The sequence below is a fragment of the Engystomops pustulosus genome, chromosome 1 (assembly GCF_040894005.1).
Source record: "Engystomops pustulosus chromosome 1, aEngPut4.maternal, whole genome shotgun sequence".
NCBI lineage: Eukaryota > Metazoa > Chordata > Amphibia > Anura > Leptodactylidae > Engystomops > Engystomops pustulosus.
The window spans coordinates 32,836,606-32,850,930 of record NC_092411.1 but is presented as its reverse complement, the minus strand read 5'-3'; the positions used below and the strand labels follow the sequence as shown (position 1 = coordinate 32,850,930).

General features: G+C 40.8%; 1 protein-coding gene and 1 long non-coding RNA gene across 2 annotated transcripts; both read left to right on the top strand.

Annotated features, from left to right (window-relative positions):
• Window positions 1–356: 356 nt before the first annotated feature.
• LOC140117637 (microtubule-associated serine/threonine-protein kinase 3-like) lies at window positions 357–13,173 on the top strand. The gene is made up of 19 exons (XM_072134987.1): window positions 357–616; window positions 7,778–7,879; window positions 8,007–8,106; window positions 8,402–8,469; window positions 8,743–8,828; window positions 9,184–9,389; window positions 9,509–9,647; window positions 9,755–9,887; window positions 9,988–10,153; window positions 10,593–10,694; window positions 11,064–11,186; window positions 11,334–11,425; window positions 11,543–11,622; window positions 11,741–11,829; window positions 12,210–12,332; window positions 12,481–12,581; window positions 12,699–12,778; window positions 12,897–12,985; window positions 13,154–13,173. The coding sequence occupies exons 1-19, from the start codon at window positions 389–391 to the stop codon at window positions 13,171–13,173; spliced, it is 2,127 nt and encodes a 708-aa protein (XP_071991088.1). The 5' UTR covers window positions 357–388.
• A 115-nt stretch (window positions 13,174–13,288) lies between these two features.
• LOC140069428 (uncharacterized) lies at window positions 13,289–14,325 on the top strand. The gene is made up of 3 exons (XR_011848793.1): window positions 13,289–13,443; window positions 13,652–13,786; window positions 13,922–14,325. It is a non-coding gene; the product is annotated as an uncharacterized lncRNA (long non-coding RNA).

The following is a 14,325-nucleotide window of genomic DNA, read 5'->3' as shown; positions in this document are numbered from 1 at the left end:
CCCCATAATAAAGCATCGCGGCCTTTTTATTCCACAAAATCATTGTCTGGTGTCTTTTGTTTACAGTATTGGTTATTAAGTTTTTATTTATTGCGGGAATAGGATTTGTGCTACCATGGCTCCTATATAAATGACTTACATACATTGAATAGGCCGCTGTACCCATACAGGCATCACTAAACATTTGACCCATTGATTGGCATTAAATTGAATACATAAGGTGTTGCCACCTTAAGAGTTGCTAGGCAACAGCCTTCTATTATGACATCACAGATGGGCTATTATGACATCATCACTCCCAACACTATAAAAGCAGCGGTCACAGGCCCAGTGTCTCAGTTGTCAGTGTTGGGCTCTAGAGATAGACACATACTGACCGCGCTCTACAATGTCTGGACCTGCTCTAGACAATGTTCAGGTGGAAGCACAACTACAGGGGATTCTTATCAACTATTCCCCTGACACCGTGCTTCCACTACCCGATGGCGTCATCAGCTTCACCTACCGGCTGGTAGTGGGGCTTGTAAAGGACTGCCAGACCAAATGCCAACAAGGTCTTATAACCTCTGACTATATAGAGGATTTACAGCGCAACATCCGGGCGCTACTACAACAGGTAAACACTAGACTCTTTGTACAACAATGGAACATAATATGTTATGATAACATAATATAACAGGGGACTAAAGGTGAAGGGGGTTGTGGAAGCACTGGGCTGTTTTTTCCTTTTTCTCCTCCTCCTGTATATAGCTCCTCCTTAGGCTACATTCCCACTGCCGTGAGCCCACCGCACCGTAGCACGGCGGGCACACGGCAGCGCGGGGAGAGGAGGAGGAGGTGAGCGCGGCTCACCCCCGCCCCTCTCCAAAGCGATGTGTGGCCGCGGCGCCGTAATATGGGAAAAGATAGGACATGTCCTATCTTTTCCCGGGCTACGGAGCGGTACGGTGCCGCATGTGTACTGCACCGTACCACTCCCATAGGGCGCCGCAAGCCCATAGAAGTGTATGGGGGACGTATATCGGCCGCATATACGTCAGCCGTATATACGTCCCCCATACTGTAGTGTGAATGCAGCCTTAGTCTGTAGGAGCAAATGGTTTGTGAAAGGAGAGAGGCCTAGTAAACTCCTTGCCGGTTAATTAAGGAAAAGGGAGCAGGTACAATTATTGCCGCTATAACGGACAAGAATGGGAAGTTGTTAAATAAAAAAGAAGAAATCATGCAATTTTTTCCAGGCATACTTTAAGAATATTTATACCTCAAAATGGGAGAGATCTAGAAAAGAGGTGGAACTAGAGGTGGAGAAGCTAAAGGAAGACACTAGACAGAGGTTGCAGGACCTGATTTCTTTACAAGAGGTAAAAGAAGCTATCAGGGCCCTACCTAAAGATAAAGCACCAGGACCTGACGGATTGCCGGGGGAGGTACACCAGAGATATGAGGGGGTACTATCTAAAGATTCATTAAAAGTGTATGAGCAGGCATGTGAGAGGGAGAGCTTCCTGGCTCTATGTATGAAGCAGATATTATTTTGATTCCTAAAGAAGGAAAAGAAACGGTGGAACCAGACGCATACAGGCCTATATCATTCTTAAATGTGGACATAAAGAGATTGCACAAGTCTTGGTGAGAAGATTAGGAAAAGTAATAGGAGAGGTAGTTAAACAGTGACGGTAAAACTACCTCAGAGAATCTAAGGAGACTTTATGCCTGCATGGAAACTTGGCCGGGGTGGGGGAGCAATCCTCTCATTTGATGGAGTAGAGTGGAAATTTTTGTGGAAGGTGCTAGACAAAATGACATTTGGTGAAGGCTTTATTAGATGGATCTAAATTTTGTATAGGAACCCCAGAGCTTGTATGTGTATCGATGGGGAGAGGTCCACCCCATTCCGACTGATGAGAGGGACAAGACAAGGATGCCCCCTATCACGCTCATTTTTTCACTAGTTATTGAAGTTGTGGCAGCTATGATTAGAACGGATGAAGGGATAGAGGGGCTGAAATTTAGGATGGTGGAAATGAAAACATCATTATATGCAGATGATATGGAGCTTTTCCTTGGCAATCTGTCAGTGACCTTAGGTAAAGTGAGGGATATTTTTCAAGCCTATGGGAAGCTATCTCGGCTAAAAATCAACTGGAAAGGAATCACTAATGCCCTTGGGGTACGATAGCATTGATACATATTTGCCAGTGGAAATAATAGATGGGGAAAAATTTTTGGATACCTGGGGATTGTAATGTTAAACAACCTGAACAGATTTGTGGAACTAAATATACTACCCTTATTGAAAAGCTGGAGATCTAAAGTGAAAATCTGGGCAAAATTAAAACTATCGGATGCTGCCAGGATGTCTCTTATACAGATGGTATTTTTGCCACAGGCTTCATATCTGTTTAGGAATTCTCCAGTGAAGATTCCTAAAAAGATCTATAAGGTCATGGATCGAGTCTGTATGGATTTTTTATTTTTTTTGGCAAGGATTGGTAACAGATATCTGACATGCCCAAAGAATAAAGGAGATTGCAGATTGTATTTCGTGGCTGCTCAAGTTGCTGTGATTTTATAGAATAGACCGGAAGAAATAGCAAAGGGTTTTGTAGGCCATTTTGAGTTTGAAGACAAGGAATTAAGTATAGTAGAGCTTATGGAGACAGGCTTTTCTCTGGAAACTAAAATAGTTAGGGTGATTGACACTTCTATGTTTTGTTGGTAGAAGATGAAAAATATATGAAATGTTATGGAAGGGGTAGAATCACCTCCCCTATGGGATAATATGGCACTCAACGGGGGAGAAAGAGTGGATAGGTAAAGGGATAAGATATCTGGATCAGATATTTAAAGAGGGGTCTATGAGAACTTTTGAATCTCTGAAAATAGAATATGGGTTAGGAGATTTACTGTTGCAGGCAAACACTCCTGGGGTGGAATATAAGTGTGTTATGAATTGGGAAGTAGATATAGGTTCACATCCGGAAGGGGAGGAAGTTTGGGATTATATATTTAACACTTTGCCACTAATCTCTAATAATGGGTCTCATAAAACATCACAGTACTTTATTGTTCATAGACTCCACAGAACATCAAAATGGTTGCACAATATTGGATACAGGGAGAATGATATGTACCTAAAGTGTGGAGAAGATGGAGCAGGATGGATATATTTGTTTTGGAGGTGTCCAAAGCTTCATAGGTACTGTGCAACCTGATGTATGGGTGGGGACACTAGGGTATATAAAAATGTGAAGATAACGAAAAAAGAAAGGAAGACTTTGTCACAAATGCTGTGCTAGGAAGACTATACTTAAATTATGGATATCTGAAAGAACGCCGACAATTGAGATTCGGAGTAAAGGAATGAATGAGGTAGTAAACCTGGAAAAATGCTGGGGTAGGATCAAAGGGAGCGAGGAAACTTTTAATAACAAATGGTAGAAATGGTTGAAATTCTGTGAGAGGGATATGGAATGAGGAGTTTTTTTTTAATTTTCTCTTTTTCTTTTCTGCTTTTGTTTGCTCTGTGTGCAATCCCCTCCCCCCCCCCCCAAAAAAAAGAGGGGTGGTGGGAAGAAGTGGGTTTAGGGAGGTAAAATCGTATGTACAGACATCATTTTCTATGAATGTATATTTATACGCTTGTATGCTTCAATGAATTGTTTATGATATGCAGGCCTTATATTTGTAATGTGAGCATATTGTTTTTATATAGAATTTGATACTTGGAATTAATAAAGTTTACTTTCCTATAAAAAAGGGAACAATTCATATAAGCAACCACAGAGCATAGACCATGACTAGAACTGAAACACTCATAGAGTACAGTCTTTATGTTAAATGTGACTCCAACACTCACCTACCTACACAATTGTAACTGACACACACTGACAGCCCACTGAACGCGGACATATAACACACCAGTAATATGTCATATCTGTTTAACATCTGTGTGCATATGGCTCCTATATAAATGACTTACATACATTAAATGGGCCGCTGTACCCATACAGGCATCACTAAAAGCATTTGACCCATTGATTGACATTAAATTGAATACATAAGATGTTGTCACCTTAAGAGTTGCTAGGCAACAACCTTCCATTATGACATCACAGATGGGCTATTATGACATCATCACACCCAACACTATAAAAGCAGCGGTCACAGGCCCAGGGTCTCAGTTGTCAGTGTTGGGCTCTAGAGATAGACACATACTGACCGCGCTCTACAATGTCTGGACCTGCTCTAGACAATGTTCAGGTGGAAGCACAACTACAGGGGATTCTTATCAACTATTCCCCTGACACCGTGCTTCCACTACCCGATGGCGTCATCAGCTTCACCTACCGGCTGGTAGTGGGGCTTGTAAAGGACTGCCAGACCAAATGCCAACAAGGTCTTATAACCTCTGACTATATAGAGGATTTACAGCGCAACATCCAGGCGCTACTACAACAGGTAAAAAGCAGACTCTAAGCACAACAATGGAACATATAATATAACAGAGGACTAAAGGTGAAGGGGGATGTGGAAGACACTGGGCTGTTATTTTTCCTTTTTCTCCTCCTCCCGTATGTCCCTCCTCTTTCCCCTCTCTACTCTTTATCTCTTCCTTCCATGTTTTTGGATGGTTAAAGTTGTTTCGTTGAATGAGGGTAAAGAGGATGGCAGAGGTTAGAGCCTGCTATGCTATGATGCAGTGATTGTTTGTCTTCAAGAGATGTATATTCTAGTTGAAGTCAACAAGATGTTTGTCTCTGGATGCTCAACATTTTCAACGGGGTATGTATATTATTTAAGAGCACTTGTAAGTTTAGTTGCTGTAATAAGTGGATAGACAAGAAGGGAAGACTTATTATTCTACAATGTATAATCCAGGATATAGAATGTGGTGGCTACAATATACATCCCCCTCCATTTGATTATAGATTGTGTGAAGAAATTTCTGAGCTAATAGACTGGATGACCTGCGCTTTCTGCTTATTGGAGATTGAAATGTTGTGATGAATCCACCTTTAGACCGGTGCAATCCGGCAGTAGAAAGAGCAGGGAGGGTTGGCCAGTCAATGTGAATACATGGTGTGATGCACTGGGATGGTTGGATGTATGGTGTCTTAAATACCCAGAAAGTAGAATTTACTCTTGCCACTCCAAAACCCGTTGTAGTTTCTCTGGAATAGATCCTGCCTTGGAAAAACGAAAAGATGTTTCAGTGTATTCAAGATGTGAAATATGGTACCTGTGGTTTTTCAGACCATTCTCCAGTTATTGAACAATTTAGAAGGAACAATATAAATGGAGAATAAATAGTTTTTGGTTGAACAAATTTGTGCATCATAAGGAAATTCAAGAGCAAGTGAGGGAGATATTGTACAGTGAGAGGGAGGGACCGGGCCAGGCGTACTTATGGGACAAGATGAAGGGCTATCGAAGAAAAATAAAAAGAGGATGCCTTAAAGGAGGAGGCAGTGAGGAAAGAAAGAAATTATCACCTCACAACCACAAATGAAAATGAAGAATTATGGGAGAAGGCAGTGGAGGAATATGAGGCTCACATTCTACAGAAAATATATAGCTCCTCATTAGTCAGTCGGAGCAAATGGTTTGTAGAAGGAGAGAGGCCTAGTAAACTAATTGCTGGTTAGTTAAGGAAAAAAGGAGCAGGTACAATTATTGCCGCTATAAAGGACAAGAATGTGAAGTTGTTAAATAAAGAAGAAGAAATCATGTAATTTTTCCAGGCATACTTTAAGAAAATTTATACCTCAAAACGGGAGGGATCTCGGGTAGAGGTGGAACTAGAGGTGGGGAAGCTAAAGGAAGAGACTAGACAGAGGTTGCAGGACCTGATTTCTTTACAGGAGGTAAAAGAAGCTATCAGGGCCCCACCTAAAGATAAAGCACCAGGACCTGACGGATTGCAGGGGGAGGTATACCAGAGATATGAGGGGGTACTATCTAAAGATTCATTAAAAGTGTATGAGCAGGCATGTGAGAGGGAGAGCTTCCTGGCTCTATGTATGAAGCAGATATTATTTTGATTCCTAAACTAGGAAAAGAAAGGGTGGACCCGGACGCATATGGGCCTATATCATTCTTAAATGTGGACATAAAGATATTGGCCTGGTGAGAAGATTGGGAAAAGTAATACGAGAGGTAGTTAAACAGTGATCACTCGGTAAGGTAAAACTACCTCAGAGAATCTAAGGAGACTTTATGCCTGCATGGAAACCCCTCAACTTGGCCGGGGTGGGGGAGCAATCCTCTCGATTGATGGAGTACAGTGGGAATTTTTGTAGAAGGTGCTGGACAAAATGACATTTGTTGGCTTTATTACATGGGTCCAAATTTTGTATAGGAACCCCAGAGATTGTGTGTGTATCCGTGGGGAGAGGTCCACCCCATTCCGGCTGATGAGAGGGACAAGACAAGGATGTCGCGCTCATTTTTTCACTAGTTATTAAAGTTGTGGCAGCTATGAATAGGAAGGATGAAGAGATAGAGGGGCTGAAATTGGGGATGGCAGAAAAGAAAACATCATTATATGCGGACGATATGGAGCTTTTCCTCGGCAACCCATCAGTGACCATAAGTAGTGAGGGATATATTTCAAGCCTATGGGAAGCTATCTCGCTAAAAATCAACTGGAAAAAATAACTCCAACGCTCACATAGCTACACAATTGTAACTGACACACACTGACAGCCCACTGAACGCGGACATATAACACACCAGTAATATGTCATATCTGTGTAGTGTTGGTCTATAACACTCTGTATCATGGTCCCTGTATAAATGACTTACATACATTGAATAGGCCGCTGTACCCATACAGGCATCACTAAGCATTTGACCCATTGATTGGCATTAAATTGAATACAATAACACAGTATTTTATTATGGTGTTGTCACCTTAAGAGTTGCTAGGCAACAACCTTCCATTATGACATCACAGATGGGCTATTATGACATCATCACACCCAACACTATAAAAGCAGCGGTCACAGGCTCAGGGTCTCAGTTGTCAGTGCTGGGCTCTAGAGATAGACACCTACTGACCGCGCTCTACAATGTCTGGACCTGCTCTAGACAATGTTCAGTTGGAAGCACAACTACAGGGGATTCTTATCAACTATTCCACTGACACCGTGCTTCCACTACCCAATGGCGTCATCAGCTTCACCTACCGGCTGGTAGTGGGGCTTGTAAAGGACTGCCAGACCAAATGCCAACAAGGTCTTATAACCTCTGACTATATAGAGGATTTACAGCGCAACATCCGCGTGTTACTACAACAGGTTAATAGCAGACTCTTTATACAACAATGAATCATAGTATCATAGTATTGTTTTTCAAATATTAATTCAATGATAAATATATATAAATAATAAATAAATATAATTGTACTCACAGATAAAAGATGCTTGATTTATATTAACAATGCATCTACCAATGAGAGCTTTATCCTCACACAATTTCCTTTAAAATTAAGAGATTAGTAAATGTTGAACATTTGATTTGATACATCAGAATCAGTATAAAATGAAAAATAATTCCCTATAACAGTATGCAGTGTGCTCCTGAGCTCCCTCTAGTGGAGACTTCATGTACTCAAAATGTATCTTCTTAATATTTGTCTCTTCAGGAGATGTGGTGTTCTGTATTATACAATAAAGCTTTAATAGAATAGAATCTTATTTTAGAGACTACATTCTTTTATGAAAAATGTTTAGATTTTAATTATTAAATCAGCTGTTTGTTTCAATATTTATAGGCTGAAGAAAGATCCCATTTTGGAGATCTGGCCTTGATTAAAGAACTGGGCCAAAAAGTTCTGGATGTAGTAGAACCCCCGGCCCATGCACTGGAGCACCAGGTAAGGATCCATTATCTTCTATGTGATTTGTCTTTATATAATGTTTTTCTGCCGATTTCTAATTATATATTTTAGAACATCAGATACACAATCTAAATATATATTTTTTTTACATTGAAATTATTAGGAAAAACTAGAAGGTGACTCCATAGATGGGCAAAATCCAACCTCAGCATTCCCTGACCCCAATATTAGTCAGCCGGGGCCAAACAGTGATCTGATTAGAGGTAAGTCGCTCATCCAATATCCTACTTACATGGTGGTTCTCTCTGGATAGTGTCACTGTACCAAAATACAGAATACAGTATAGAGGTCTACTATACAGTATATTATCGAGATCTACTTTACATATATCTATATATAATGGTATATCATACATTTGGTCATATAATTTATATTGATAACTTTTTTAGAAGTTCTGCCTTGTCATTTACTTTATTGTATTGTTACATTATATATTTAAGATTAATAGAAACTTACATTACATCCATCATGTTTCTTATGTTTTTTATTACTATTTAGAAACCACTGAACCTCCAAATTCTCAAAATAGAGAATGTGACCCAGCAGAGACCTCAGCATTTGCCAGTGTAAGTGTCATAGAGGGGTCTGGTTATAGGTTTTATATAAAGGTCTCCATTGTGTGATGTCCCTATATCCACTAATACAGTGATATAGAGTATGGAGGATATTTCTTATATTATAATAATGTTAGGCCAGAGTCCGGCTACTATCACCTTCTCTATATCTGCTTATGTATAAATCAGTAGTGACATAATATATAAGGGGCAAGTTTCTACATCTAGAGCTTATATTGTCTTACATCTTCTGTGTCTTACTGTCATCACTTATTCTTGTTTTAGGGTTTGATCAGATCATCGAAAGATGGGAAAAAGCCTTGTAAGAGCGACTTCCGAACGGCTAAACTTATCAGCAGCGGATCTTTTGGGTGAGCTTTATGTTGGTGTAATATACATTTCCCAGGATTCCTTATGACAATGCTTCTGCCTGTGTCCTCTGATTGTTTAGTGTTACCATAGAGGAATGATATACGTCCACATCACTGTCCACATCTAATTGTCACCATTCAGATCAGTGACAATGTGACATGGAGGAGGACGCTGGTGGACATGGCATTGTACAGACCTCCCATATGTCATCATTTATATAGAGCTCCATTACATATTTCTAAACATGGATTTTTTTTACATCTAGTATTAAACATTAGAAGAACATTTCATGGGTAGTATAGAGAGACAGGTAGTAAGAATTCATTGTAATCCATGGATTTTCCTTATTCCCAGGGCCGTCTACTTAGTGCGCCATAGAGAGACTCGCAAGATCTATGCTATGAAGAAAATGGACAGGCAGCAGCTCAACCCAAAAAGACTTGCCCGGGCCTACCTCGAGAGGGACATCCTAACATTTGCAAACTGTCCCTTTGTAGTCTCCATGTCCGGCTCTTTTGCGACCAAACTTCATCTGTGTATGGTCATGGAGTATGTAGGCGGTAAGACATAAGGGACTATATATCCCTGCATGTGATATGAATCCCCAATTTCTCAGTGTATCTATTATGTAGCAAGTGTGATCCTCATTGTATCAATGTCTGTTTCCTTTCTGCTGTAGGAGGAGACTGCAGGAATCTTCTAAACACCAGAAGATGGTTATCTGTCACCTTGGCCCGCATGTACTTTGCTGAAGTGGTTCTTGGGGTGGAATATCTCCATAGCTATGGTGTGGTGCACAGAGACCTGAAGCCTGAAAAGTAGGTGACCCTTGTACTATCTATAATCAGTGGGAAGGACATTCCAGGTTGTAACCATACAGCCTATGGATTGTCAACTGGATCTAATCCCATCTTTTCTCTCACAGTCTCCTGATAACACCCACTGGACACATTAAAGTCACAGATGTTGGATTATCAACGCTTGGCCTTATGAGACCTGCATCTAACAAGCACAAGGCGTCCATTGAGGAGATCACCAGAGAGTTCCGTGATGATGAGGTCTGTTTCACTAACAACTTTGCTTCTTCTTATCTCATTTATTTATCCTTCTCTACTATTATTTCTAATCCTCCTCATCTTTATTTTGTGCTGTTTCTAGGCTTACGGCACCCCTTCTTACTTGGCCCCAGAGGTCCTCCTGAACAAAGGCTCTGGACGACCTGTAGACTGGTGGTCATTAGGGATCATCCTACACGAGTTTATTGTAGGAGATACACCATTCATAGGGAACAACGAGGAGGAGCTTTATAACAGCATAGTCAATGGTGAGTGTAATAATCAGGGTGATATGTAATGTAATTGTCATGTGTGATTGGATGTTCTGTTTTACAGTGGAACCTTGGATTTTGAGCATAATTCGTTCTGGGATTATTCTCGTAATCCAATCTACTCGTACATCAAACTTTAAAATATTCATGTACATTAACATTTAGCCCTTCAATTTCTATTTTTCTTCAAGATTGTGTTATACATTTTTATTGAGGGGGGACAGTACATTAGGGGGGACAGTACATTAGGGGGGACAGTACATTTGACGGGGTTGATGGCTCAATTAATGCAAATTTTTGTAAAATTCTCATCTTGCAAAAAACTTGTAGACTGAGTTACTTGTAATCCAAGATTCCACTATTTTGAAACTCAGAATAATATAAACTTTATATTACATTCCACAACTTTTATTTTCTGTTTTTTTCTATGTAATAGATGATATAACTTGGGATTTTAACAACAACGCTCCTCCCCCTGATGTCCAAGATCTCATCAATGATCTACTGAGAAAGAATCCTGCGCATAGACTTGGGACAGGTAATGTATATAATAATGTGAATATCTGCGTATTACACCCAGCACTATGTGACCAGACATAAGGATCGTGTCCATGAGGATCAGCACTGAGAATGTCCATAATATGACATCCACTGCGTATGATGATCTAATACTTCCCTTCAAGTCAGATCTAATACGTCCTCCCTCAATATTAAAGGGCATCTACCAACAAGATGAAGGCATGTATGCAAATGAGCCTCAGGGGCTCCAGGGTCCAAACGTGTTAATGGAGGCTGGAGCCCCTCAGGATAATTTGTATACCATCTTTCATCCTGGTGGTAGATGTCCTTTAAGATATGGCTCAATCTCTGACATTGGCTACATCATTGCTTTGTCTTCCACTTGTAGGAGGAGCAAATGAGATCAAGATGCATCCATTCCTGAGTGACTTAGATCTTGAGAACATTCTGAGTCAGAAGCCGGAGTATGTTCCTCGGCTTGCATCACAAATGGACACCAGGTGCTTTGACCGTAAGTAGAAAGACGTCTCTTCTAGACCAAACTGCTGTATGTCTGGTCCTCATTTATATGAGTGACAATCATTATAATTGATAAAATGTTGGTGATGACGGTGACCATGCCGTATACTAACAATCTCCATATTCTTATGACTTGTAGCTCGCTCTTATAACAACTGCCATATGGCTTCAGACGATGCAAGTGAGAAGAAGAATCAACCAGAAATGGTGGAATCATCTCCAAGGCTTTCTGTAAGTGACCAATCTATATCAGCTACAAAATCATAAAATACAGAAAATCTGCACTTTATGAATGTAAAACTCTATATTTATGTATCTTGTATCTTCTCTTTCCCTTTGCTTATATAGTTATCTAGCAGGAAGGTGAACAATGAGGATCCCAAGTCCCCTCCAGGTTGTTCCCCTGGGGATAAAGAAATCTCAGAAGTGTGAGTAGATTGTGGGGTTATTACTGGGACCTCCAGGATGATATATATGCAGGACAATGCAGTAAACTTAGCTGGATTTTCTTTTTAATCAAAATTTTCAAATTTTTCTATAAAACAGGCAGAAAGAATCTTCTTCTCCAAAAGCTGATGGAGACAATCAGGAACATGCTGCTAAAAGCAGTTTGCCATCCTCGTCCCCATTGTCAGGTAAGTGCCGGTCTATGTAGATCTACATATAGCAGATGGTAAGATGGTAGAAGGTATAATGTGACTGTGTAGATGGAGGCTCAGATATTCCCCCGGTTCTCTGTGTAATCTCCATCATACACATGGACATATTTATTAGTCTATATTGAGTCTTGGAGGCTCCGTTCAATAAAATCCTAACCTCCCTTTCAGAATCTGGTTATAGTCTACAAGGTCCATTGGGGGTGTTAATGTAGGCTGGAGCCCCTCAGGCTCATTTGCCTCAGGCTCATTTGCATACCGCCTTTCATCCTAGTGGTAGATGTCCTTTAAGGTGCAATGTACAGATATCGATCAATCTCTGACATTGGCTACATCATTGCTTTGTCTTCCATTTGTAGAAGGAGCAAATGAGATCAAGATTCAACCATTCCTGAGTGACTTAGATCTTGAGAACATTCTGAGTCAGAAGCCGGAGTATGTTCCTCAGCTTGTATCACCAATGGACACCAGCTGCTTTGACTGTAAGTAGAAAGACGTCTCATCTAGACCAAACTGCTGTATGTCTTGTCCTCATTTATATGAGTTTGAATAATGAATAAGAGATAAAATGTTGGTCATGACGGTGACCATGCCGTATACTAACAATCTCCATATTCTTATGACTTGTAGCTCGCTCTTATAACAACTGCCATATGGCTTCAGACGATGAGGAAGATGCAAGTGAGAAGAAGAACCAACCAGAAATGGTGGTATCATCTCCAAGGCTTTCTGTAAGTGACCAATCTATATCAGCTACAGAATCATAAAATACAGAAAATCTGCACTTTATGAATGTAAAACTCTATATTTATGTATCTTCTATCTTCTCTTTCCCTTTGTGTATATAGTTATCTAGCAGGAAGGTGAACAATGAGGATCCCAAGTCCCCTCCAGGATGTTCCCCTGGGGATAAAGAAATCTCAGAAATGTGAGTAGATTGTGGGGTTATTACTGGGACCTCCAGGATTATATATATGCAGGACAATGCAGTAAACTTAGCTGGATTTTCTTTTTACTTATAATTTCCAAATTTTCCTATAAAACAGGCAGAAAGAATCTACTTCTCCAAAAGCTGATGGAGACAATCAGGGACTCGATGCTATAAGCAGTTTGTCATCCTCATCCCCATTGTCAGGTAAGTGCAGGTCTATGTACATCTTTGTATAGCAGATGGTAGAAGGTATAATGTGCTCAGATATTCCCCCGGTTCTCTGTGTAATCTCCATCATACACATGGACATATATATTAGTCTATATTGAGTCTTGGAGGCTCCGTTCAATGAAATCCCAACCTCCCTTCCAGAATCCGGTTATAGTCTATGAGGTCCTGTCCTTATTCTTTATATGTAAGATTTTCCACTCCCTCCTGTGTAGTGATGTCTAATTCTCTAGTGCCATGTCAGGTTATCAGGGTTATAGATTGTCAGATTACGATAATTCCACAACAGAAATAAACATTGGAAATCTTGAAATAATCATAATTTTTGACTTTCTGATAAGAATTTCCAGCTCAGAATAGAAGAAAATCTGCAGTAAATCTGAGAAGAGAAGAGAAACAAGACTATACAGAAGAGAGAGGAAGCAGAGCCAGAGGTAAGTGACAGTAATGTCGGTCAGTGAGACTCCTTCATGTGGAGCAGATGTTTGCTGTCAGTGATGGGGACAGTCACATGTATAATGACAGTGACCCCTGACCCCTGTATGGAGAAGATGCCTCTGCCGTCCTACTACAGTGACAGCACAGTAGTATCCTGTAATATGGCGTCCATTACTTACATTATATCTTCTTCTCTTCTCACAGGTTCTAGAATCCGCCGCTTGTTATCATCCTGCCGGCGTGGATTATCCAGGGCTGCCCGTGCCATTGGAGGAGGCTGCTTCTTTGCATGTAGTCGCCGTCACACCGATGACACCTAGACACATGGTGCACCCTGAGGTAAGTACTAGCTCTCTGATCCATTGACTGGCGATATATCTCCAGTTACTGGGAGTCAGTTTTGTGAGTAACTTATATGTGATATTATGCCGTCCCATGTTCAGCCATAATCAGTTATATTTCTTGTTTCTGTAGATTGCTGTTCCAGAGTGAGGTCTGAATGGACCACATTACTACAGGTCATCAGAATGGTGGCCACCATCTTAAGATCAGATGACCTTCACTCCAGCAAGAAGAGGCAGTTTCCGGGCTCGGTCTCTGCCGTCACCTCTGGACATGGCTTTCTCCTACCGGATATGACTTTACTACCGGACATGTCTTTACCTACTGGATGTGACGCTCTGCAGTCAGATGACTTCACAGGACATCTTAGTTATCTGCTGCAGCTTGAGGCAGATTCCGGGCTCGGTCTCTGTCCTCATCTATAGGGCAGCACGGTGGCTCGGTGCTCAGCACTGTGGCCTTGCAGAATTGGAATCCTGGTGTTAAATTCTACCTAGGACAACATCTGCATGGAGTTTGCATGTTCTCCCCGTGTT

Bases quoted from the DNA above. Each gene is read 5' to 3' on its own strand.
- LOC140117637 (XM_072134987.1), top strand. From the start codon at position 389: ATGTCTGGACCTGCTCTAGACAATGTTCAGGTGGAAGCACAACTACAG. The intron at 7,880-8,006 runs GTAAGGATCCAT...TGAAATTATTAG, and splicing joins CCCATGCACTGGAGCACCAG to GAAAAACTAGAAGGTGACTC. The intron at 12,333-12,480 runs GTAAGTAGAAAG...TATGACTTGTAG, and splicing joins GGACACCAGCTGCTTTGACT to CTCGCTCTTATAACAACTGC.